This window comes from Dermochelys coriacea, chromosome 24, assembly GCF_009764565.3.
Source record: "Dermochelys coriacea isolate rDerCor1 chromosome 24, rDerCor1.pri.v4, whole genome shotgun sequence".
NCBI lineage: Eukaryota > Metazoa > Chordata > Testudines > Dermochelyidae > Dermochelys > Dermochelys coriacea.
Window position 1 is genome coordinate 10,321,832 of NC_050091.1, and position 26,346 is coordinate 10,348,177.

The window sequence follows — 26,346 nt, forward strand, 5'->3', positions numbered from 1 at the left end:
GCAAGACTCGGATGTGTGAGCCCCAGTACAGCACGGGCAGCTCGGGGAGGCTCCTGCTGTTTGGCCCTGGCTGAGCAGAGCTGCTCCAGGTGCTGATGGACCAGCTGGTTTCTGCCCCAGAGCAGCACCCTGTGCCCCCACCCCCAAAGCAGAGGGGAGGGGCCAAGCTCCATGCATCTTCTCCTGGCCTCTTCCCCTCTGCTTTCAGGATGGCTGCAATGCGGAGAGGAAGGGCACATGACTGCCCCCAGGCTACTGCAGCCAGCCAGCCCCAGCGCTCACCTGCCTCAAGGGTGCCCTACCCACAATTGCAGCTCTGGGCCCTGCCCCAGGGAAGCTGGATGCTGACTGTAAGCTGCAGTTCTGGACTCACGCTCGTTCAATTAGCATGTGGTAGGCAGGGCACGTGGCGGACGGTTTCCTTTGAGGGCTGAGGCCTTTGCTAATAAGGGCAAATTCTCCCTCGACCTGATTCAGAGCAGGGAGGTGAAAGCAGGTCTCCCCCACTCCCCAGCAAGTACCCGAACCATCAGGCTGCAGTGGATCCTGGGCCAGGGCTCTCGCCAGCTCTTTGGAGCTGTTCCACAGTGTATCAATAATTAACTCTGGGGGCTGGGACAGCACGAGGCACTCACCCGGGATGTGGGTGTAGGCCCTGCGCCAATGACCCTGCCTGATTGTGCACTGCTGGGGGCTCGGCAGGGGAGCACCTAGCATGTGAATCCTGCCAGGGCTTCAGCAGCAGTGAGGTGCTGTGTGTTGCTGGCTTATGTCCCAGCAGCACCACCAGGGTTAGGTGGCAGCTGAGCGGGGTTTGGGGCATAAATCCCTCTGAGGATCTAGCTCTTGGTGTGCGACTCAGCGCCCCCTTCCCTGAGGGCCCTGGGTACTGGCAGAGCTGGGCTCTTTGGACACCTCACCAGCTGGGTGGGACAGTGGCCAAGTGGCATGCATGGGTGGGAGGGCATACCTGGGGCCTTGTGGTGGCATCACAGTGTCTGGCGGTGCTGGCGAGGGAAGCTGCAGGGCCCTGGCCAGCGGTGGGGCGATGAGATGGGTATAGACTCTGCCCGGGCAGCTGCAGGGTTGTTCTTGTCTATGAGGTTCCCCGTGGGCCAAGAGGGCAGGTCTCCCCTCAGCTCCCAGCGGCTCCCACACATTTCAATGAATTTGATGTTCTTCTCCTGTAGGAATTATTCCTGGTGTCGCTTTGCATCCCCCTGGCTCCGCCGTAGAGGCATTGCCAAGATGCCAGGCGCTGTGCAGCTACAGAAACCACCCATCGCCCCAGAATCTGCTCCCCCCTCCCACAGAATCCAGCCTCGCCCCAGAAGCTGCTCCCCCTTCCCCTGGAATCCACCCCTCACCCCAGAATCTGCTCCCCCCAGAATCCACTCCTCACCCTAGAAGCTGCACCCCCCCTGGAATCTACCTCTCACCCCAGAAGCGGCTCCCCTGCCTGGAATCCACCCCTCGCCCCAGAAGCTGCTCCCCCTCCTGCCCCAGAATCCACCCCGAGCCCCAGAAGCTGCTCTCCCTCCCCAGAATCCACCTCTCACCCCAGAATCTGCTCCTCCCAGAACCCACCCCTCACCCCAGAAACTGCCCCCACCCCTAGAATCTACCCCTCACCCCAGAAGCTGCCCCTCACCCCCAATTTGGAAAGGTGCCATGAGGCTAATGGCTGCAGAGGTGGCTGCCTGGGTCCACTGGGAGCCTGAATGCAGAGCGCTGGGGCCGGTGCAAACTGCCCTATTCGTGGCGAAGCGGCATTAACGCTGATGTCCGTTCAAATGCGAGCAGCGCCACTAACTCTCTCACCACTGTTCATTTTAGCAGCACTCTCATAAGTCCAAATTCCTGCCCCAGGGACCAACACCCCTCCCCTCCCCCCACATTCCTCTCCCCTCCCCCGAAACCAGACCCCAGCAGGCAGGAGGGAGCGGGTTGGCTCCCTTGTTTCCATCTTTAGCCCCAGTCAACTCCCCCCCACCATCACCACTTTGTGTGCCCTGCAGCTGCAGCACGGTTCTCGCCCCGGAGCGTCCCAGACCAGGCATCCCTGTTTCAGTGTTTGCTCCGGGGTCCTTGCCCTGCAAAGGAGCACTAAGCTCCAGCATCTGCCCCCGTGGCAGCTCCTGTGACCTGCAGGTGCAGAGCTCTGCTCTGCTCCCATGTGTGCGTGTAGCTGAAGGGCAGGGCCTGGCTCCCTGTGGCACCTGGGTGCAGCAGGCACTAGGGCTGGGATCTCACTGATAGGCCTCTGTGGGGTTGAGAGAGACTCTGCCCCCAGCTGATCTCAGCCCAGAAGTTGGCTGTTTGGAGCCACAACTGATGACAAGCAAGCAGCGGCTGGGCTGGCACCACGACTGGCGACGAGTCAGCAGGGGCTAGGGGTGAACATGTTTCCCCAATGCCTGCAGTGCATCCCCCGGGACTTGCCCAACTCCACACACTGGAGACCATGGAAACCAACCCAGCTGGCGGCTGGGGGCAGTGCCCGCTGCTCAGCGCAGCCTGGAAGCCTCTTTCCCAGGCAGCAGCCAGTGCGCAGGGGGCAGGGAGGGGCCGCATGAGGCTTCAACCCATGGGAGAAGGTGCCAGGCCTCTTGTCCCAGCACCTGTGGGCTGGCAGGGACTCACCTATGTCGGGAGGCAGCTGCCAGGAAGGCTGGTGCTCCCCGTGGCCAGTACTCATTGGTGACATACTAGGTACCCCCAGGACAGGCACAGCAAACAGCAGCATGGGCCACACGCCGTGCACGTGGACACACAGCATGCACTGCACAAAGAACACAACACTGCACATGGAGACAGCACAACACACACTGAACTCGACCACACAACACGCATTGCGCACAGACACGACACAGACATGCAGCACACACTGCCCATAGACACAAACACAAAATTAGTCTCCCTGTGCCCACATGACACCCCCCGGCACTCCCTGGCCCAGCGACTCTTTCATGATTTATGCAGAGTGGCACCGCAGGGGGAGGTGAGCTTGGGAGCCTTCGCCTGGGAGGGGTGAAACCCAAAGCCCTTCTCCCCACCAGGCAGGGGGATTGGACCTGGCTCCCCCAGGCGAGCGCACTAACCCCCGGCTGTAAGGGAGGTGCCACCTCCACCCCGGTGTACAACTAGCCCTTAAGTCACCCCCAAAGTGTTTTAGACAGAACTGGCTGGTGAAGTCATGGCAAATTGCCAGATAGACTCAAGTCAGCTGACACGGCACTTTTCAGCAACTCAACTTGTCAGCTGAAAAAATGCACCCAGTGCTAAGTGACACACAGAGATATTGATCCGTGCACAAACCCTGCCATTAACACACACGCACAAACACAGCCTGCCAGTAACACCCTCCCCACAATTAACACCCACTCACAGACACACACATGCCTGCCAGTAACACACGCAAACCCTGCCATTAACACCCACCCACAGACACAGTCTGCCAGAAACACACACACACTGCAATTAACACCCACCCACAGACACACCCTGCCAGTTACACCCCCCCAAACCCTGCCATTCACACACACACAGACACAGCCTGCCAATAGCACCCACGCACAGACACACACCCTCACACACACACGCCTGCCAGTAACACACACACACCCCCTGCAATTAACACGCACCCACAGATGCACCCTGCCAGTAACACACACACACACACCCTGCAATTAACAGACACACACACACAGAGCCTGCCAGTAACACACACAAACCCTGCCATTAACACTCCAGCAACGAACGAAAGTTACTAGATCGCAGGCCCTGGTTCTCATGGGAGACTTCAATCACTCTGATATCTGCTGGGAGAGCAATACAGCGGTGCACAGACAATCCAGGAAGTTTTTGGAAAGTGTAGGGGAAAATTTCTTGGTGCAAGGGCTGGAGGAACCAACTAGGGGCAGAGCTCTTCTTGACCTGCTGCTCACGAACCGGGAAGAATTAGTAGGGGGGAAGCAAAAGTGGATGGGAACCTGGGAGGCAGTGACCATGAGATGGTCGAGTTCAGGATCCTGACACAGGGAAGAAAGGAGAGCAGCAGAATACGGACCCTGGACTTCAGAAAAGCAGACTTTGACTCCCTCAGGGAACTGATGGGCAGGATCCCCTGGGAGAATAACATGAGGGGGAAAGGAGTCCAGGAGAGCTGGTTGTATTTTAAAGACTCCTTATTGAGGTTACAGGGACAAACCATCCCAATGTGCAGAAAGAATAGTAAATATGGCAGGCGACCAGCTTGGCTTAACAGTGAAATCCTTGCTGATCTTAAACACAAAAAAGAAGCTTACAAGAAGTGGAAGGTTGGACAAATGACCAGGGAAGAGTATAAAAATATTGCTCGGGCATGCAGGAGTGAAATCAAGAAGGCCAAATCACACTTGGAGTTGCAGCTAGCAAGAGATGTTAAGAGTAACAAGAAGGGTTTCTTCAGGTATGTTAGCAACAAGAAGAAAGTCAAGGAAAGTGTGGGCCCGTTATGGAACGAGGGAGGCAACCTAGTGACACAGGATATGGAAAAAGCTAATGTACTCAATGCTTTTTTTGCCTCTGTCTTCACGAACAAGGTCAGCTCCCAGACTGCTACACTGGGCAGCACAGCATGGGGAGGAGGTGACCAGCCCTCTGTGAAGAAAGAAGTGGTTCAGGACTATTTAGAAAAGCTGGACGAGCACAAGTCCATGGGGCCAGATGTGCTGCATCCAAGAGTGCTAAAGGAGTTGGCGGATGTGATTGCAGAGCCATTGGCCATTATCTTTGAAAACTCATGGCGATCGGGGGAAGTCCCAGACGACTAGAAAAAGGCTAATGTAGTGCCCATCTTTAAAAAAGGGAAGAAGGAGGATCCTGGGAACTACAGGCCAGTCAGCATCACCTCAGTCCCTGGAAAAATCATGGAGCAGGCCTCAAGGAATCAATTCTGAAGCACTTAGAGGAGAGGAAAGTGATCAGGAACAGTCAGCATGGATTCCCCAAGGCCAAGTCATGCCTGACTAATCTAATTGCCTTCTAGGACAAGATAACTGGCTCTGTGGAGGAGGGGAAAGCAGCGGACATGTTATTCCTTGACTTTAGCAAAGTCTTTGATACGGTCTCCCACAGTATTCTTGCCAGTAAGTTAAAAAGTATGGGCTGGATGAATGGACAATAAGGTGGATAGAAAGTTGGCTAGATTGTCGGGCTCAATGGGTAGTGATCAATGGCTCCATGTCTAGTTGGCAGCCGGTATCCAGGGGAGTGCCCCAAGGGTCGGTCCTGGGGCCGGTTTTGTTCAATATCTTCATTAATGATCTGGAGGATGGTGTGGATTGCACCCTCAGCAAGTTTGCAGATGACGCTAAACTGGGAGGAGAGGTAGATACGCTGGAGGGTAGGGACAGGATACAGACGAACCTAGACAAATTAGAGGATTGGGCCAAAAGAAATCTGATGAGGTTCAACAAGGACAAGTGCAGAGTCCTGCACTTAGGATGTAAGAATCCCATGCACCGCTACAGACTAGGGACTGAGTGGCTAGGCAGCAGTTCTGCAGGAAAGGACCTAGGGGTTACAGTGGACGAGAAGCTGGATATGAGTCAACAGTGTGCCCTTGCTGCCAAGAAGGCCAATGGTATTTTGGGATGTATAAGTAGGGGCATTGCCAGCAGATTAAGCGACATGATTGTTCCCCTCTATTTGACATTGGTGAGGCCTCATCTGGAGTACTGTGTCCAGTTTTGGGCCCTGTGATGAAGCAGGACTGTTCTTAATGTTTCCTCTGAATAGTGTGGGGATGCCTCAGTTTCCCCTATGCAGTTCTTAAGTATCTAGGTGGTGAGATAAGGGTGTATGATCGTTGCAGAGCCCTAGAGGGCAGGTGTGTGCAGGGGTCTGGACACAGAGAATGGCCGACACCCTGTTTCCTGGCAACTGATGGCCTGGCCCTTCCCCCCTGCAAGGTGAGAGATAAAGGGCTGGAGAACAAAGGAATCAGGTGCCCTCCTGGCCCGGGAAGGGGACAAAGCCCAGAGGAGGAGGGGCTGGAGAGAGTTTCAATTTGGGGCTGGCTGGGGACATGGAGTGAAGTGCAGACATGGTTGTCTGGCTCACTGCCCCCCAAAATGGACCTAGCTGAGGGGTCCTGTTCTCTGCACCTACAAGCTCTGTTTTAGACAATGGTTCCTGTCATCTAATAAACCTTCTGTTTTACTGGCTGGCTGAGAGTCACGTCTGACTGCAGAGTTGGGGGGCAGGACCCTCTGGCTTCCCCAGGAGCCCACCTGGGTGGACTCGCTGTGGGAAGCGCACGAGGGGCAGAGGATGCTGAGTGCTCCGAGGTCAGATCCAGAAAGGTGGAAGTTGTGTGAGCTGTGTGTCCTGCAGACAGGCTGCTCCCAGAAAGGAGACTTCCCCAGAGTCCTGCCTGGCTTCATAGGGAGCAGTTCCAGAGCATCGCCCGGGGACTCCGTGACAGGCCCCACACTACAAGAAGGATTTGGAAAACATCCAGTGGAGGGCAACAAAAATGATTAGGGGACTGGAACACATGATTTATGAGTTTCAGAGTAGCAGCCGTGTTAGTCTGTATTCGCAAAAAGAAAAGGAGTACTTGTGGCACCTTAGAGACTAACAAATTTATTAGAGCATAAGCTTTCGTGAGCTACAGCTCACTTCATCGGATGCATTTATCCGATGCAGTGAGCTGTAGCTCACGAAAGCTTATGCTCTAATAAATTTGTTAGTCTCTAAGGTGCCACAAGTACTCCTTTTCTTTTTATGATTTATGAGGAGAGGCTGAGGGAACTGGGATTGTTTAGTCTGCGGAAGAGAAGAATGAGGGGGGATTTGATAACTGCTTTCAACTACCTGAAAGGGCATTTCAAAGAGGATGGATCTAGACTGTTCTCAGTGGTAGCAGGTGACAGAACAAGGAGCAATGGTCTCAAGTTGCAGTGGGGGAGGTTTAGGTTGGATATTTGGAAAAACTTTTTCACTAGGCCGGTGGTGAAGCACTGGAATGGGTTACCTAGGGAGGTGGTGAAATCTCCTTCCTAGAGGTTTTTAAGGTCAGGCTCGACAAAGCCCAGGCTGGGATGGTTTAGTTGGGGATTGGTCCTGCTTTGAGCATGTGGTGGGACTAGATGACCTCCTGAGGTCCCTTCCAACCCTGATATTCTATGATTCTAACACCCTCCCGCCACAGACATAGCCTGCCAGTAATATACACACACCCTGCCACTAACACACACCCACACACCCTGCCACTATCACAGATGCACACACTGCCATTAACACCCACACACACACCCCTGCCACTATCACACACACACAGAGACACACACATCTTGCCACTAGCACACCCACCTACCCTCACACACAGACACACACCCTGACATAGACACACCTCAGACCTGCTATGCACGTGGACTCACTCACTGACCCTTGCTCCTGGCCATGTGTTGGTCATGCCTGGTCATGTGCCCCAGCTCTTATCTGCGCGGCCTCCTGCATCCTCACTGGACGCCGGGGAAGGCCTTATCCGCACATCCCCCTCCGACTGCACCGGGCACCATGACTCAGCTGGCACGGCTGGCCCCCAGTGGCAGGCAGCGGCATTGGCTCTCTCTAGCCAGGGCTGTGTGCCCACTGTGTATGTGTGTGTGGGGGGGGGCAGTGAATCCAGGGGCAACAGGGCCAGGGCCCCGGCACATGCCCCCACGGGCGATTGGTGGGTGAGTGTCCGGCTATGCACGTGGGTGGGGAATGGCACATCCCAGGGCAGCAGACAGAGCCAAACCAGCAGCTGCTGCCAGCCCATCCCCATGTGCAGCCAGCCAGCACCCAGGCTGAGAAGGAGCAGGGTATGGCAGGGGCAGTGCTAGCCCCCCCACCACAGCATAACCCCCCTTAGCCACACACACACCCATGCCCCCCCAGCTGCAGAGCGCCACACACTCACAAACCCACCCCACTGCTCAGCCCCACAGTGCCCAGTGTGCACCCCTGCCCAACTGGGCACTACTTGGGCTGCCCTCCCTCCTGTAGCATCTATGATCCCCCACGCTGGCTCAAGAGCTGCCCATGGGCAGGGCTGGGCTCTGCTCAGTGTCTCGGGCATCCTTCCCGTTGCCCAGGACCAGACAGCAGCCCCCGCAGGCCAGGCCTGGCTCTGGGACTAGCATCCGGCTGCACCGCGCCCTGAGAGGGCACCTCAGCAAGGCAGCCTTGGCTCAGCAGAGTGGAGCCAGGTGGGCGTCAGTGACTGGAGGGCAGTGGGAGGGCCCTGGGATTGGCGGGAGGGGAGGAGCAGGGGCAGTGATGGGGGGCAGGGGTCAGGGACAGAAACCAGAAGGGCAGTGACCAAGGACAGAGAGCCAGTGGGGGTGGGGAGGCTGCCTGGGAAAGGTGCTTAGGGAGAGGGAAGCCTTGGAACTGGGGGAGGGGAGGAGACAGAATTGGGGAGGGGGCAGGGTCTCCCAGATACCCCAGGAGGCCATTTGACTGGGAGAGGGTGTGGGGGGAGACTGAGAGACACTAACAGACCAATTGAATGCTGGGCCAGGGAGCCAGGACTCCTGGGTTCACCTCCCACTGTTTCTGTGGGTATCCTTGGGCAGGTCCCCTCCCTGTGCCTCAGTTTCTCCCTGTGTACAATGGGGAGAATGGCCCTGCACTGGATGGGGGGCCTGACAGAGAGTGGGGTGAATGAGGTGTGCCAGGAGTAGACCATGTTTTCAATGCCTCCCCCACTTGTGCCCCCAAGCAGGTGCCTGGCTTGCACCAAGTCACTGCCCCAGAGGAGTAGCTGTCAGGGATAGGTGGGCCCTGCGAGCGATTGGGGGGCTGCCCCCCGTTAGAGGCACAAAGAGAGTGAATAAATAAATGAGGCTTTAATTTGGCCCCTAAAGTGTGCTAGTGACAGACATGTCCCAGGCACCATGGCCCTACCCACCCCCCCACAGCAGCCCAGCCTGTCATGTGTCCCCCCCAAGCTATGCCCCCAGGAGTCACAGTGCCATGTCCCTGCCTATGCTGCCAGCAGCCCAGCCCCTCATGAGCCCCCAAACACAGCCAGGGAGCTGGCATGGTGGCATGACCTGGAGCTGTAGGGTGGCCATGGGCGATGTCCCAGGTGTGGGCCAGGCCCATGGCTGATGGAGGGAAAAGTGCCTAGGGCAGGGGGTGACATCACCCCGCATGGTGAAGGGGGGGTTATTGGGGCCTGGGTAAAGCTGGTGCCCAACACCCCCCTGCTCTACACTGGGAGTGTTTCGCTGGAGTAAACGGCCGCACCCGGGATAGGTAGGACACCTGGGTTCTATGCCCATTGACCCCAGGGCCTCTGGGCACTGGCCTATACTGAGGACTCACAACTCCAGCAACAGCCCTCAAACAAACACCCTCCCCATGTCCAGGGCCACAGGGCAGGAGGGACCCAGTCAATAAGACCATGCCCACCCTACAAGGGCAGCCGATCTTCTTGGCCCCCAGCTGGGCCCCTCTCGGCTTCACTGGCTGCACTTTTGGGCTCATGGCAGCTAGAGCCATGGCCCTCAGGAGCTCCAGGCTGAGAAACCAATAGCTAGAGGCTCAAGTCACAGCACTGCTTGGTGCCTCAGTTTCCCTGTTTAAAATGGTCAATCATGTGCAGGCCAGCAGGCTGGGAGGGCACTGATCCTCTGCTAGGGTGGGGCAGGGTCAAGGGGCAGGCCTTGAACTGGGGTGGGCAGGTCTGAGGGGGGTATGCCCTATGCTGGGGTGGGAAAGTGTGGCAGGACCGAGGGACAGGCCCCATACAGGAGCAGCCCCTGTGCTGGGGTGGGGCAGAGCTGAGGGGCAGGCTTTGTGTTGGGGGGGCAGGCCCCACAGTGGGGTGGGGGATCAGAGTTGAGGGGCTCATTCCCTGTAGGATGGGGCAGGACTGAGGGTCACACCTGCATGGAAGGGGACATGCTCTGTATGGGGCAGGGGGCAGTGCTGGGGTGGGGCACTGCTAAGACGCAGGATCTGGAATGGGGAAGGCAGGCAGGGGTCAGGGTTGGGGGGGGCACTGTATGGTGGGGAGGGCTGGGGGATGCAGACCTCATGCCAAGCTCTCTTGCCAGACTGGCTGCAGGTGCTGGCACATACTGGGCAGGGCCCTCCTCCAGGCATGTGAGCTGCAGTGGGCAGCCCCACCATGCCTGCTGGGCCCAGAGCAGGCCATGGGGATTCACAGGGCCTGCCCCACTTGTGGGTGGGACTCCCCTTCCTGCCCTGGTGTCTTACTCTCAGCCATGCCCAGCGCTCCTACTCCCAGCACTGGGCCTGGCTAGGCTCCGGTGCAGACGCTGGCCCGAGGTGACACTGGGCAGACAGGCTAGAGCCCCCAAAGCTGCAGGTCCAGCCGAATGGCCACATGCCCGTCCCACCTCTGCCCGGCTGCAGCATCTAGCATCTGGGCCTGCCTGGGCTCAAGCATCAGGCTCGGGTCTGGTCCAGACGCAGGCTGGTTCTGGCCTGTTTCAGCCGTGTCCCTGGGCTGCTCTGTACAAGCAGTGCTGGCCAGGCAGGGGCGCAGCTGAGCCGAGGGGTCGGTTTTGATTCCTCAGAGCCACAGCTGGCCCAGGCCCCAGGAGCTGAGAGTGGGTCGGATTCGCTGAGTGGAGGGGAGAGGATCAACAAGTTTGGGCAGCAGGGTCTGGCTGCGGGGCTCAGCCGAGGAGTCCCTGAGCTCCTGGGGGGCAGCAGAAAGGCCTGGAAAGTAGGGGGATGGGCCCAGTCCAGTGGGGGTCCTGGCCCCAGCGAGAAGGCAGACCCGGTCCAGTGGGGGCCCGGCCCAGCGAGAGGGGCTGGCCAGCAGGTCCTGTCTCTGGGGTCTAGCTGATGATCTCAGAGAGCAGCGGTGTCATGATGGTCAGGTCCTGGATGTGCAGGATCTGCCGGGTGTTCTCCACCTTGAGCGTCCGCAGCTCGGTCAGCAGCAAGAGCAGCTTTGCGTAGAGGTGCCTGGGGCAGAGGGAGCCAAGTGTCAGCCCTGCATGTGGCCATGGCGTCCGCCTGCCCCAGTGGTCACTCTGCACCATGGCAAGAACAGCCCCGTCCCCCCTGCCAGGACTCCATTCCACAAAGCCTGGGTAAGAGACAGGGGAAACTGAAGCACGTGAGGGGGAAGGGACCTATCTATGCACAGGGTCAGGGACAGAACCCAGGAGTCCTGACTCCCAGCCCCTCGGCTATGAACCCACTAGACCCCACTCCCTTCCAGAGCTGGAACTAGAGCCCGGGAGTCCTGTCCCAACTCCCATCCCCCCAGCCCCAACTGGCTGTTTCACAGGAGGTGCATGTGGCTGGAATACGGGGGGAGGGGGGGAAGAGGAGGCTAGACTGAAAACCTTTGGACTAAGCCGCTGCCCCTTGGGTAGGAGCTGGCTGGGTTCCACTGGGGAGAGGGGCTCCCAGGCTGAGCCCACCCCTTCCCTGGCTAGGGAGAGTGACCCCAGCACTGCACCGCCCTCACCCACAACAAAGGCCCTTTCGCTTCCAGCTGCCCAAAGGCAAACCAACCTCTGGTGTCTGGGGCGGGGGGGGGGCTGGAGAGGGCTGCATATTAGTGATAAGGCCTTGTGCACACAAGTGTGAGCAGGGTCTGAATGAGCTCTCCCCTGACAGCTAGTTGGGGCAGGGGAGAGACTTCAGGAGCAAACTGTATTTCCATGAACATAGCTACTCTGCCCGACATATCCAGCAGACAGTTGTGTAGCTCCAAGTGATCAGCTTTGGCTGGTGTTGGGTTACAAATCACCTAGTGAAATGTTATCTTCATTGTATGACTAAAGGGGAGCAGAACTGTACTGAACTTGCCCCAATTGAGGGGGTCACCCTCAGCTGAAAGGAACTCGCTAAGCCAGGGCTGGAAGGCCAGAGCCCTGTGAAAGTCAGAGGGGTGGAGACAAGTGTTCTAGTCAGGAGATGTGGCCTCCTCCTAAGGGTTCTTGGTCTGGTTTAACCTGGTTCTCCCCACTGTTCAAAACAACGCTCAATAGGCTTCATTCGGAGTCTTTTGTTATTTTAAGTACTCAAGAAGAGCTGACATCCCTTGTGGTGGGGCAGTGTTTCTGCCCAGCCTGCTGAGGGCTAAAAAAAATTACCAAGAGACTGACCCACAGAGGTCACAGCAGAGGGGCAGATGGCAGCAGAAGGTGGGTGGCTGGCAGGAGCGGCCAGTGAAAGTGGCAACCAGTCATCTGGTGGGGCTAGGCGGAGAGGAATGAGCAGCTGGCGGGGCAGCCGGCCAGCACAAGTGCTCAGATGGTAGACAGCAAGCTGCACCTCTGAACCCTGGGTCCTCACTGACCAAGGACAATCACTGTGAGTGAGGTCTGTTGGGGGACCAGAAGGGGGCACAGTATAGGAACTTTTGGTTGTAGAACTCAAGAACATGAGACAGAAGGCACTGCCCCACACACTCTGGTGTCCTGCTCAAAGTTTTATGGTTAAGACTCCTGCTTGTGGCATTTTCTCTAATTAATGTTGGGTGACTTCTCTCTCTCTCATTAAAAGTTTCTTTTCTACACACAAAAAGAAAAGGAGAACTTGTGGCACCTTAGAGACTAACAAATTTATTAGAGCATAAGCTTTCGTGAGCTACAGCTCACTTCATCGGATGCATTCCGATGAAGTGAGCTGTAGCTCACGAAAGCTTATGCTCTAATAAATTTGTTAGTCTCTAAGGTGCCACAAGTTCTCCTTTTCTTTTTGCGAATACAGACTAACACAGCTGCTACTCTAAAACCTTTCTACACACAGACTCTGTGCTTGTGTATTGCCTCTCATAGGAGCTCTGGGGTGGTGTGTAATTTCCCCAGGTTATTGGATGGGGCTTCGAGCTGGTTCTGTGTTATATTATTGAAAACGAACCCCAAGATATTGAACCTCAGGGTGCTGAGGGCAAAAGGGCAATCAGTCCCTGGCCCTGGGCCCCTGGCCTCGCCACACCCTGGAGCCACCATCAGGGCTCCCATGGGCCAGTGCCCAGCTCCCTCCTCCCGCACATGTCAGTGTGACCCCTGAGGAGCCAGCTGCCCCCAGCTCCTGGGAAAGCCCGGACATCCAGGCAATGGGCAGAGGCCCTGAACAACCTCGTCTCCCCGCCCGGCCCCATCTGATGGCCTTTGCCTCTAGCCTCCTTCCCTGGGCTGCTTGCTGCACCCGCTAGGCCCAGGACACTCGGGGTTCACTCTGATCCCACCCCACCAGTGGGGCACGAGGCTGGGCCCCAGGACAGCTGGCCTCAATTCCCAACTCAGCCACGTGAACCTGCATCAGGGCCCTGGCACCCTTCATCTGCCCTCCAATCTCTCAGTCCCCAGCCCTACAGGGGGAAGATCTCTCCTGGGGCTGGGTGAGGATAAAGCCCACCCATAAGTAACAGGCCCAGACACCCCAGAGATGGACCGGGTACCCACCTGAGCTCCAGGAAGGGCTCTCCCTGCCCTTTTCGGTGAGGACATGCAGGCTGGGCTATGGTAGTGAGTATCCCCTGCTGGGCTGCTCAGTGTCTTGGGCCCTGTTCCAGCCAGGAGCCCCCTCCTGACCCAGCTTTGTTATTCAAGCTAGTGGGGGACCCTCACTCACCTGCCCATGTGGGGCCAGGAGGGGAAGAATGTGGGAATTTTGGTAATATTTTTATAATTCCGCTACGTGCCTCAGTTTTCCTCCAGGCATGGTGTTGCTCTGCCCTGAGTGTAAAGAGCAGGAGCCATGAGGAAGCTGCCTGGGGTGACATAGATGGATAATTAAGGGCTGGCTGGGACCCTGGAGAGACAATGCAAACCCCAAGGACTAAAGGCTCCACACCTGCCATTGTCAGTGGGGGTCCCAGCGGGCAGTGGAGGCATGAACTCAGCAGGAAGACAATGGGGGAGACAGCAGGTGTCTGGGAAGAAGGCCAGGGGCACACACAGGTACAGGGAGCAGAGCCTAGTGTTGGACCGCGTGGCCCATCTCCTCCCCCGTGCTGCTCTGGACTACCTAAGGCCTCCCCATTCCATGCTCCAAGGCATCAATAAACCTGCTCTGGCTGGAAAGCGGCTCTTTGTGTTGCCGAGGTGCCCAGCTCCTTGAGGAAGAGGGAACAAGTCTCTGCCCAGGAGCCTGGCTCAGCTGGACTGTCTGGGCAGAGCTCGCAGGGTGGAGGAGGGGGCCCAGGGCTCAGTCTCAGAGGCGGAGAGGCCACATGGCCTGCCCTTGTGGAAAAGCGGGGCCCCTGGCACACTGACTGGCACCATCAAGGACTGGTAAAAAGCCAGGATGTGGCACCAAGTCTGTGGACCCGGGACAGGGAGTCCCTTGCTCACCTGCCTTCCGGGAGCGGATGCCGTTGGTCAATGTAGCTCTTCAGCGTGAGGGCCATCTTCTCCTGCAGCTGGTCAATGGTGTGGCGCTGAGTGATGCCAGGGTGGTCTGGGAGAAGGCAGCCCTGGCATGAGCGTGCAGGCAGAGCAGGGGCCATGTACCCTGGGGTCGGGGGCACCTGCGTGTATGTGGAGGGCTCAATTCAGGAAGCCCAGGGGCGGGAGTTACCCTGTTGTGCAGACAGAGCAAGCCCCGGGGGCTCAGTGCCCACCCTCTGCTCACAGGGCACAGTGAGTTCCACTGGTCACATGATGAGGCCACGGATACACCCTCATGTACCATCACACTGTCCAGTACTATGCCCATTGGGGTGGTGCAGGGTGGGAGGGCGGGGGGGGGGGCCTCAGGGCCCATGGTGGGGGCTGGGCAGGGGGGCTCAAGGCTCATCCTGGGGGCTGGGGGAGGGGCTTACCAGGCGAGAACAGGACGATGGCCAGCAGCAGGACGTACTCAGCCTCGTGCAGCCTGAGCTTCTTCAGGCTGATGTGGAACTTGAGCAGCGGCTCCAGGTAGATCTGCTGGAACCCGGCTGGAGATAGAGATGGGGGTGATGGGGGAGCTGCGCTGGCTGGGCTCCCCATTGGGGCCGGGGCTCCGAGCTCAGCTGCCAGCATGCTGCGGCCCGGGGAAGTCGGGCTGTTTGGAGCCAGGGCCTGTGCAGAGCTGGGGGGACGGCTAGGAGAGGTGCACTGCACTGCAGGACAGGACAGGACGGGGAAGGGCCTGCTCCTTGGGGACTGCAGCCTTCCAGCCTGGGAAGCGCAGAGAGAAGCAGGCCGCTGCTCTGCCACCCCTGCCCGGGAGATGGGCCCCAGGGCACCTAGCCTGGCCCTGCCCTGGGAAATGTCCTCGGCCACCTGATCTCACCCATGTGGCAGTGGGCAGCGATTCTGGGCCCCGTATGCCCTGCGGCAGCGAGTCCCTCGGGGGCAGCACGTGCAGCATTTCCACAGCGTCAGTGCTCAGCCACTCGCTGCTTGGCGCTGTGCGGCATGAGGTGCAGGGTTGTAGCTGTGTCAGTCACTATTCCAGCCCCCCCCTGCAGCCCGGGGATGGGTCCCCCATAGGGCAGGGCACAGAGCTGTGGCGTGGCGTAGGGGGAACCATGGTTCTTGTCAGGGGATTCTAGGCAGGGCAGCCCACATTCCCTTCCAGGGCTCCCCTAGCCCAGGCCGTGGGAGCCCCTGTGGGGGACACTGGGGCCCCCTGGCAGGGAGCTAGAAGCAGAGAGAACCCGGGGGAGTTGGGCCAGCCCAGTCCCTGCCCCTTGCGCAAGAGGGACTCACCCAGGGCACCGTCTTGGATGGTGTAGCAGTGCTGGCCGCACTCCCAGGCCTTGGTCTCCTCGTTGAAGACCGTGTTGAACTGGATCTGGCAGATCTCCAAAGTGGCGCCTTTGAGAAGCGAGATCTGGTCATCAATTGGCAAACTCCTTCCCAGGGAGAATGAGAGAGAGCATGAGAGCAGGCTGGGAGCAGCTGCACAGAGCAGCCCAGGGCCATAGGCCATGTGCAAAATGGGGGTGTGGGGGTAGGGACCCTGTGGGGGCTGAGATGAGGGGGTTCAGGGGGGTGGGGGTACACTGGGGTACAGGGGGAGCAGGGGATGGGGGTCCAAGCATATGGAAATGTAGGGCTGAGGGGGAGCAGATGGGAGGGGGCCCAGGGACATGGCCTGGGTGAATAAGGTGCAGAGTGGTGGGGTGCAGGGGGTGGGGGACCCAGGAATGTGGCAGGGCAGGGCTGAGGGGAGTGGTGGATCAGGGGTCGGGGAGCCTGGGGACATGGCTAAGCAGGGAGATGGGGGAGCAGGGACTGCGGGTCCCAGGGGTGTAGTAGGGCAGGGCTGAGTGGGGTACAGGGCAATAGGGGAGTGGGGAATGGCCCAAGGATGAAGCAGGGCTGCGGGGAGGTTAAGGGGGTGGGGGAGCAGGGACTGGGGACCTCAGGGATGAAGCAGGGCAGGGCTTGGGGGTGACAACAGGGATGCAGCAGAGCGGGCTGAGAGAGTTGTGGGGCAGGGAGTTGGGATGCAGCAGGGCAGAATTGGGGGTGGGAGGAACAGTGATGTGGCAGGGTGGGGCTGAGGGGCAGTGGGGGAGCAGGGATGTGTCAGGGAGGGGTGCAGGGGGGGGAATAGGGATGCAGCAGGTCCCTGGGGTGGGGGGAACTGATTCCGCAGGGCAGGTCTGAAGGGGGGGAGATGGGAAGTAGGGATGCAGCATGGTGGGGCTGAGGGGGGTTGGGGAGCAGGGATATGGCATGGTGGGGCTGAAGGGGGCAGGGGGGGATTATGGATGCAGCAGGGTGGGGCTGAGGGGGAGCAGGTGGGAGGGGCTCAGGGACATGTCCTGGGTTAATAAGGTGCAGAGCGGTGGGGGGCAGGGGGTGAGGGACCCAGGAATGTGGCAGGGCAGGACTGAGGGGAGTGGGGTGGGGAGTTGGGATGCAGCAGGGCAGGGGTCTGGGTGGGAGGAACAGGAATGTGGCAGGGTGGGGCTGAGGGGCAGTGGGGGAGCAGGGATGTGGCAGGGAGGGGTGCAGGGGGGCACTGGGGTGGGGGGAACAGGGAGTCAGCAGGGCGGGGGAGCAGGGATGCGGCAGGGCGGGGCTGAAAGGTGCAGGGGGGATTAGGGATGCAGCAGGGTGGGGATCAGGGATGCAGCAGGGCAGGGCTGAAGGGTGCAGGGGGGATTAGGGATGCAGCAGGTGGGGAGCAGGGATGCGGCAGGGCAGGGCTGAAGGGTGCAGGGGGGATTAGGGATGTAGTAGGGTGGGGAGCAGGGTGGGGCTGGGGGTGGGGAGCAGGGGTGCAGCAGGGCGGGGCTGAAGGGTGCAGGGGGGATTAGGGATGGAGCAGGAGTGCAGCAGGGCGGGGCTGAGGGAGATGCAGGGGTAGGAGTGGGATAAAGCAGATGCTAGCCATGCTGAGCTGGGCCTCAGCTCCTATTTCCCACTCTCCCTCCAGCCAGGCAATTTGAGCTGCCTGCCCCCAGCTGCCCCCACTCCTCAGGGTGCGGGAGCCCAGCTGTGCTGACCTGAAGGCTGGGATCTCCTTGGCGAATTTGATCACTTGCTGGATGAGGACGGTGCTGAGGTCGGCGAAGTGGGGCAGCAGGGAGAAGATGTCAGGCAGCATGTCCTCTGGCAGGCTCTGCAAGGGGGCCAGGGGGCCGCCCTCCTCAGGCTGGGAGACCCCCTGGGGAACCCTTGGCTCCTGGGGGCTCAGGCTGTGGATGTACAATCGCACCGGGGGCTGGGGAGACAGAGGCCCCAGTCAGAGCCTTAGTGCTGCTGCTGTCAGTGGAACTGGCCCTGTGGAGAGGCAGCTGGCTCTGGGGTGTGGCGAGCCCCCTGGTGCATTGCCCTGTGATACAGCTGAGCCTTGGACTGCTGGGTGCACCTGCCCCAATTCCCACGCCCCGGCGGGGTGCAGCCCTGCAGACGCCATGGATTACAAACCCCACAGCGTGGCTGGGGGTCCTCTGCCGAGGCCTCCCTCGGGGCGGAGCTGGGACCTGGGGGTCAGAACTGCGTGCACAGGATCTGCAAGTACAGACGCTGCAGCTGCAGGCCCAGTTGGGCCTGAGCAAGGAGGGTGCAGACACGTGGCTGGCTCGGGAGCTCTGCTGGCATCAGCCCAGGCGGCCTCTCTGTTCACCTTCCCGGATTGCCCCTTTCCACAGGAATTGCAGGCGGGCTCTGCCCAGGGCAGCCTGAGCCCACCCGTGGCTGGGATGGGGGAGGGAATGTGGACAGGAGGGACGTGGGGGGAGGGGGCACCCTGTGGGGAGAACAGACTCCAACCCTAGCAGATGTGAAACTTGCCCCGTGCCAGCACGTGGCCCAGTAACCAGCCCGATCCAATCAGGGAGCAGGATTCCCAGCATGTGACTCAGGTAGCCAATGGCAGCTGGGCTCAACGGTGGGGAGTGAGGCTGCTGCAGCAGCTGTTTGGCTTCCAGCCCCAGTGAAGGGGGAAGGCGGGGAGCGCGGTCGAGCTGGATCAATGTGCCCGGGGCTGGTTCTCGGGGCAGTGGCTGCCCCATTGCTTGCGGGGGGGGGAGCTGGATTGGTGTATGGGGGGGCTGGTTCCACTGGGGGGTGGCTCTTGGGGCAGTGGCTGCCCCATTGCTTGCGGGGGGGGGGGAGCTGGGTTGGTGTATGGGGGGGCTGGTTCCCTCGGGGGGTGGCTCTCGGGGCAGTGGCTGCCCCATTGCTTGCGGGGGGGGAGCTGGGTTGGTGTATGGGGGGCTGGTTCCACTGGGGGGTGGCTCTTGGGGCAGTGGCTGCCCCATTGCTTGCGGGGGGGGGAGCTGGTTCCACTGGGGGGTGGCTCTTGGGGCAGTGGCTGCCCCATTGCTTGCGGGGGGGGGGAGCTGGGTTGGTGTATGGGGGGGCTGGTTCCCTCGGGGGGTGGCTCTCGGGGCAGTGGCTGCCCCATTGCTTGCGGGCGGGGGAGCGGGGTTGGTGTATGGGGGGGGGCTGGTTCCACCGGGGGTGTGGCTGCCCTGGTGCCACGCGGGGGCTGGGGCGCTTACCCGGCAATGCACGAACTGGGAGAAGCCGGAGTCGAAGTGCCTCTTGTGGGCCTCCATGAGGATGCTGATGAGCTGCTCCTGCTCCTCTGTGAGCTCCGCTGGCTCCCCCGCCAGCTCCCGCTCCTGCTGCTTCTGCTTCCGCAGGACTCGGCGCATCTGCAGAGCCTCCTCTGACATGATCACTGCCAGGCCGCGGGGCAGGGGTGAGGGGCTTGGCCCCAGCAACGGCTCCCCAGGCCCACGCTGACAGATGCCTCCCAGCTTCCTCTCCCTGAGCCCCACCCGAGAGCCTGGGGAGCTCGGCATGGCGCTGCCCGGGCTGTGGGCTCCATGGCCCTCTGGGCAAACCAGCTGGAGGGAGCGGGGCCTAGTGGGAGAGCAGGGACTGGGAGCCAGGGCTCCTGCGTTCTAATCCCAGCTCTGGGCTGGGGAGGGGTCTAGAGGGGAGAGTGGTGGAGGAGCAGGGCTGAGTCAGGACTCCTGGGCTCATCCTAGAGCCAGGAAGAAACTCCAACCAGAAAAGGACAGGAGTCTAGTGGATAAAAAGGGAGGCTGCAACTAAGCTGCAAGGGTTCTCTTCCTGGCTGTGGGACAGAGAGAGATCTAGTGGGCAGAGCAGGTGCCTGGGAGTCTCTCCTGGGTTCCAGCTCTCAACGGGGCTCATCAGTGCCCTTGGGTGAGTCTGCCTGCTCCACGGCAGCATGCTGGAGTGCTGTGAGTCTGGAGGAAGGGGTATGGCCTCGTGGCCCTACAAGCCTGGGTGCTCCCGGCATTTGCCAGGGACGTGGCAGCGTGTGTTAGCCGGACGCTCAGCAGTGACCGGAGTAAAGACAGGAGAGTCACTTCCACCAGGAGGGCCCCCCCCCCAGTGCTATGGGACAGTTTTTCAGGGGGCCAATGCAGCCCCTGCCACACAGGGTTGCTTTAAATGCATCAGGGCCACCAGCCACCCTTCTCTGAGCTGGGGCTGCACCAGCAGAAGGTGGAGGGACTCGGGGTCGGGCAGGCAGACACTCCAGAGCCATTACTGGAGTCAGATAGCGGATACTTGCTGCAAATTAGAGACCTTGGCTGCTCCACAGGGGAAGCACAAAGCAGCCCAGTGAGCTATCCACACAATCTCCAGATACCCCAGTGAGCTATCCATGCAGCCCCTGCAGTGAGCGATCCACGCAGCACCTAGCCCCCCCAGCGAGCTATCCACACAGCACCTAGCCTCCCCAGCGAGCTATCCACACAGCACCCAACCCCCCCAGCGAGCTATCCACCCAGCCAACTATCCATTCAGGACCCAGCCCCTCAGTGAGCTATCCATGCAGCCCCCCAACAACCTATCTGCCCAATCCCCCCCACCGAGTTATCTGCCCAGCACCCAGCGACGCAGGGGCTACTCCTCTGGGTGACGCTCCAAGGCCCCTTCGTGCCCTGACATTGCTGATGGCTTGATCCTCTTCTCCTTCCCTGCCAGGTGCTGGGTGGGGATGCGGACAGAGCAGATGCAGCGGAGAGTGGCTGGGTGGCTCTGCTGTCACCAGCAGGGGTGCTGCTGGGGGGCAACAAGGGGCGAGTACTAGGCAACAGTGACCTGGAATACCTTGCTTGGCACCAGCCCAGCCCAGTGCCCTGCCAGCCAGGACCCCCTGCATGGCACCAGCCCAGCACCCTGCTAGCCAACCCCCTGCATGGCTGTGCTGTGCTGGGATTCCCGCACAGCATCAACCCTGCACTCTAGCCTGGCATCCCCCCCGCTGGGGCGTTCATTAACGGAAGGTGCCTGAGCCCAGCGGGGAGCATCCCCAGGCTGACAAGGCTGCAGCACAGATACTCCCTGAGTGCCAATGTCCTGGGGAAAGTGGTCCTTACACCTCCCCTGCCAACCTCCCCAGGGCCAGACACCAACTGCAGGAGGGCAGGGAGCCAAGCCCCAACTTACTGTCCTTCCTCATGCCCACGGCCAGGCACTTTTGGAGGCGGCAGGCTTGGCACTGCCGGCGCTTGGCTTTGGTGATGGTGCAGTTGTGGGTGAAGGGGCAGGTGAAGCAGACGCCCTTGCTGATGGACCGCCTGCAAAAGAGGGGAGGGCTTGGGGAACAGAAGACACACCCCCTGCCCTGGGAGAGGGTCAGGGAGCCCTCCCCGCCCCTCAAAGCGAGAGCCCAAAGTGGGCATCCCGTTGGACCTGGCACCGCAAGGCTCAGAGCAACTCAGGCAGGCAGCCCTGGCACTCCTCAGTGACCCGCCGTCCCCTCCCAGCCTTCTGCTGGCTTCATCCCCTGCCTGCTCCATGCAGCGCTGCATCGCTGCCAGGCACAGCACAGCCCGCTGCTCCTGCTCCTCTCCCATCCAGGCACTTGGACGCCCAACTGGACGCCCAACCCAACACCCAGCATCCTTGCTAGGAGCAGGGGCTTCTGGGTCATTTCCAGCTGCAAGGCACTGCTTTGTGGGATAGAGCTGGGGGAGCTGGTTCCTAGCTTCCTCTCCACCAAACCGTCCCAGCTACGCTTCCCCTGATGCAGGGCCGCCATGTCTGTGTGCCTGGGCAGGGAGGCGGGGGGTGCTGGCACAGGTACTGAGCAACACAGACATGTAACATGCCAACACGTTGGGGTGTGCCAGCTCTCTGCCCCCTACGCAGATGGGTAAGCCCACACCTCCTATGCTCGCTCTCACACACACAGATGGTTATTCCAGCACACACAAACAGACAGATGGCTATGCCAGCATGTGCGCACACACACACACAGAATGGCAAATGGTGCTGCAAGAAGCCATAGGGAAGAGGCTTTGGGCCCTGCCCGCAGTAGTCATCTCAGGCATTGGTTGTCCCAGTCAGTTGCAATGCCCGGGACAAGCCCATCTGGCTCAACCAGGGAGTCTAGAACTGTTTCTTCCCTGCGTGGAGGAGAAGCCACAAGCAATAAAGCTGTCCCAAAGCCCTGAAACCCCAACACCTTTCCCTGAGAATAAGCCTCACAATGAAACAGAGTCATTCTGGGGCAGGGGGATGGGAGACCTCAAAGGAACATGCAGCATGCTGCAGGAAGTGGTGCAAGTGGCTCAGCGTGGCACTGGGGGCACGGTGCTGCAGGGCGCAGGGTGGAGGAGCAGAAGGGTCGCTTGCCCTGCACAGCCAGCGAGGACCCCAGTGCCCCAGACTGGCACTAGGGGGCACTGGGCCACAGGGATCAGGGTGGAGGCACAGTAGGGAGTGCTGTGTGGGTGTCGGGTCGCCGGCAGTACTGTGCAGTGGGTAATTACCCTGGTTAGCCATGCCGGGATGCTGCTGCCCATCAGGGCTGGCATGTGGCTCGGGCAGGCACATGTCTCAGGCTGGCAGCTGCAGGAGGCAGCCGGTGAGGCCCAGTTCAGTCAACACATCCCATTACGTGACCGGAATCTGCACAGTGGCCTAGAGCAGGGACCTTGCTGAGAGCTGCCGAAACGCAGCCTGGCTGGAGCCAGAACTGGCCTGGGTGAATCTGGGGGGCTGGGCAAGTGGACAAGGGCCTGGGATCCAAGCTGAGCCAGTGCCAGCTGAGCCCTGCAGGGAGGGACAGGCCTGGACAGTCATGCCCAACAGAGTGTCCAAGTTGCACCCTGCGTCACTGCCACGGCTGTGCTCACCTGGGTATCAGCTGATATAAACCTGAAGTCAGCAGCAACAAATGCTCGTGGAGACGAGCACATGGCTGGCTGTGAGCCACAGGATGGCACAGCCACAGGGCAGCTGCCATGAGGGCCAGAGACAACAGACACTGAGCCAGGGCATTGCCTGTGTGCACACAAACACATACCGCACCCTCCCCCAATGCACAGACATGCTGTGCACACATGCCCACCCCAATGCATATGCATATCTGTGAAACACCCACATATATATCCCAATGTGCACTCCTGATATACACACGCCAGTGCATAACACACTCCTGCACACCCCACTATACGGACACATCCCAATGCACACTCAACTCATATACCCTCCCGCACAGACACACTCACATAAACATCCCAATGCACACCCCAAATATGCACATCAACACACACACACCCATACACATCCACAACATACTCACACATACCTTACAGAAACACCAGTTTACACATACACCTTGTACACTACACTCCCACACAGCTGAGGGTAACTGCACCTGTATTCCCCCTCTGTGGCCCCTTGAGGGCCCCTTCTTGAGGCTTCCGGCTCCCAGCCATCACCTCACTTGGGCCAAGACCCATGTCTCGCTCCCTCCTGAGCAGCGCTTTAAGGCTGCACAGCCCCCCGCATTACACTGTGACATCCCCAGCAAGGCCAGGACCTGCATCATGCCTTCTCGCCAAAGACAGTGCCTGGGCTGTTACCAGTGACCCCCCAGCCCTTCCCCAGCAGAGCACATGTATTTGAAGGACAAAAGCATCCCAGGTATGGTAACGGTGAGAAAGAGCTGTGCACATGCACTAACCAGACAGGCCCGGGCCTGGCCGCCTTTCCAACCTTTCAGCAAGGTTCAGACCTGAATCGGTTCAAACTCAGCCTTTATAACGCACCCTCTTCCTTTGTCCTCTGTGACTGCCCTGCCCTAAACCAGTCTCTGCAAACCACCCCAGGATAGTACCTCTCCAGAGCTGTTTACAATCACTGGGGCTGTAGGAATCACCTCCCCCTGTTGCTGTTTTTAGTTCCTGGCAGAGCTGTGGTAACCCTCTCCCATTAAGCTGCTCCAATCCCGGGGCACAAAGATACAGCAACCATTCATAAACTGGATACAGCACGGTCCCCTGAGATGCTGCATGCAGTCGCAATATCAGTCAAACCCCTACAAACACGCACATCTCCTTGCACACCTCCCCACATACAAGCACATAAAAAAACGATTACACACTACACATACCCTATGCACACATGTATACACACCACTGCACCCACACACACCAGTGCAACCCCCCCACACCCTAACCCTCCCTGTTCTGAGGGGTGTTGGGTGTGACCCAGGGCAGTGCCCTGCCTGCGCAGCGCCAATAGGAGGCAGTGTTTATCCTCGCCAGCCCCATGGGATGGAAAGACTCAGCCCAGGGAGTTGGAGTTGGCAGGGCGATGGCACCAGGGGGGCTCTCACCTGAAGAAGCCCTTGCAGCCCTCGCAGGTCATGACATGGAAGTGGTAGCCGGTGGCTCGGTCGCCGCACACGGCACAGATTTTCTCCTCTCCCTCCGGCTCCCTGTCCTCCCTGCTCCCAGCCCCAAGGCACAGCACGTTGGGGTTGCTGCTGCTCTCCCTATCAGAGGGGCTGAGCATGGCAGCTCCTGACCCCCAGGCATCCACGGGGAAGCTGCTGTTGGGAGAGGAGAGTCAGCGACAGGGCTAGGCTCCAGCAGACCCCACATGGCCCAGGTCAGGTCATGCCATGTGGTCCTTCCATAGAGGCCAGTTCAACCTGGTCTCCTGGCCCTCCCCCAGAAGACGGCTCCCCATCCTTGGGGCCCCATTCCTCCTCCACCCTCCCTTCCCCAGGGACAGGCCCCCCACGGATCACAGTCACGGAGCCCCCCCTTCCCCGTTGTTTATGCTCCTGCAGGCATTGTGCAGTCACATGACAACTTAGCTGCTGTCGGTTGTACGTGGCAGGTGCCCAGATACTGCGGCGGTGAGTGGCAGGATAACTCCTGATTCATGCAGACACACACACACACACACATGCTGTTTCTTTCAAAGCCTGGTCGAGTGGGTTTGGGGAGACCCCGTATCAAGTTCTATTAGGACCGTGCCCAGCCTTTGCCAGGGTCCCTGGGAGCTGGGCCACAGAGCCCAGCCCCCATGCCCCAAAGAGCCTTAGGGGGAGCTTTTCTCTGCACCGCTGGGCCGGGAGTAACCAGAACTGTGCCAACGCCAGCGAGGGAGGCAGCAGATGGCAGCGGTCAGATGGCTCCACTGCCTGTCACCTACCCATGTGGGATCTTCTACCAAGTGAACCGGGCCTCTCGGGGGCCATCTCACGCCACGGGGACTACGGAACAGGCAGGACCTGCCAGCTGGGGGCAGCACTCTCAGTTACAGCATTTCTCTGCCCCCAGTTACCCTTCGGCAGCCCCACTGGCCCCACATCCTGCCTCCACCTCTGCAGTGCAGCCCCACTGTACAGTGTGTTGCTGCCTCTGGAACACTGCTGCCAGTGCATAAGCCTGGCTGGCGGCCAGCTCCCCCTTCCACAGCTGAGCACGCTCTGCAGGGAATCCATCTTTTATTCCCCAACTACCCCCATACACCCCTCTGGTTATCCCCATACACTCCCTTCTATCCCCATACCCCCTCATCTATCCCCATACCCCCCTCTGGCTATCCCCCCCTTCTATCCCCATATACCCCTCTGGCTATCCCCATACCCCCCTTCTATCCCCATACACCCCTCTGGCTATCCCCATACACCCCCATCTACCCCCATACGCTCCTCTGGCTATCCCCATACCCCCCTTCTATCCCCATATACCCCTCTGGCTATCCCCATACCCCCTTCTATCCCCATACACCCCCATCTATCCCCTACACCCCTCTGGCTATCCCCATACATCCCCATCTATCCCCAAACACCCATCTATCTATCCCCATACACCCCTCAGGCTATCCCCATACCACCCAACTATCCCCATACACCCCTCTGGCTATCCCCATACACCCCCATCTATCCCCAAACACCCATCTATCTATCCCCATACACCCCTCTGGCTATCCCCATACCCCCATCTATCTATCTCCATACACCCCTCTGGCTATCCCCATACCCCCATCTATCTATCCCCATACACCCCCATCTATCCCCAAATACCCATCTATCTATCCCCATACACCCCTCAGGCTATCCTCATACCACCCAACTATCCCCATACACCCCTCTGGTTATCCCCATACACCCCTGTGGCTATCCCCATACATCCATCTATCTATCCCCATACACCCCTCTGGCTATCCCTATACACCCCCATCTATCCCCATATACCCACTTCTGTCCCCATACCCACCCATCTATCCCCCCCCAAGCACCCTTTTGTCCCCATACACGCCTCTATCTACCTAGTGATCTAGCTCTCTCAGTACATAGCTGGTCCTGCTCACTGCTATATCCAAGCCCCATCACAATGGTTTATAGGTTGTCTCCTTTCAGCCCCTGGGGAGTAGGGACATTTGCTCCTCACTTTACAGATGGGCAGGAAGCCCCAAGAGAGCAGGGGCTGGCTTCACAGAGGGCCTGAGACGCTGTGATGCTGAGCTGGGACAGCACTCACTTTTAAGGACCTAGCAAATCACAGGAACACCCTGCGACCCACACAGCCAGAGCTAGGGGTCTGGGCTCCCATACACTGAATGGTTGGTTTCAGAGTAGCAGCCGTGTTAGTCTGTATCTGCAAAAAGAACAGGAGAACTT

The 26,346-nt window shown here is 59.5% G+C and overlaps 1 protein-coding gene across 2 annotated transcripts; it reads right to left on the reverse strand.

Moving 5' to 3' along the window:
* Nucleotides 1-8,356: 8,356 nt before the first annotated feature.
* NR1I3 (nuclear receptor subfamily 1 group I member 3) lies at nucleotides 8,357-24,518 on the reverse strand. 2 transcript variants are annotated; one of them, XM_038383279.2, is made up of 8 exons: nucleotides 24,046-24,518; nucleotides 20,865-20,995; nucleotides 18,932-19,113; nucleotides 17,429-17,646; nucleotides 15,678-15,823; nucleotides 14,804-14,920; nucleotides 14,334-14,439; nucleotides 8,357-10,983 (listed from the first exon to the last, which is right to left on the reverse strand). In XM_038383279.2, the coding sequence occupies exons 1-8, from the start codon at nucleotides 24,222-24,224 to the stop codon at nucleotides 10,854-10,856; spliced, it is 1,209 nt and encodes a 402-aa protein (XP_038239207.1). In that variant the 5' UTR covers nucleotides 24,225-24,518; the 3' UTR covers nucleotides 8,357-10,853. The 2 variants fall into 2 exon arrangements, 1 of the variants encoding a protein (XP_038239207.1); XR_006276903.1 differs by having other exon boundaries at nucleotides 10,847-10,983; nucleotides 14,842-14,920; nucleotides 24,046-24,411.
* Nucleotides 24,519-26,346: the final 1,828 nt, after the last annotated feature.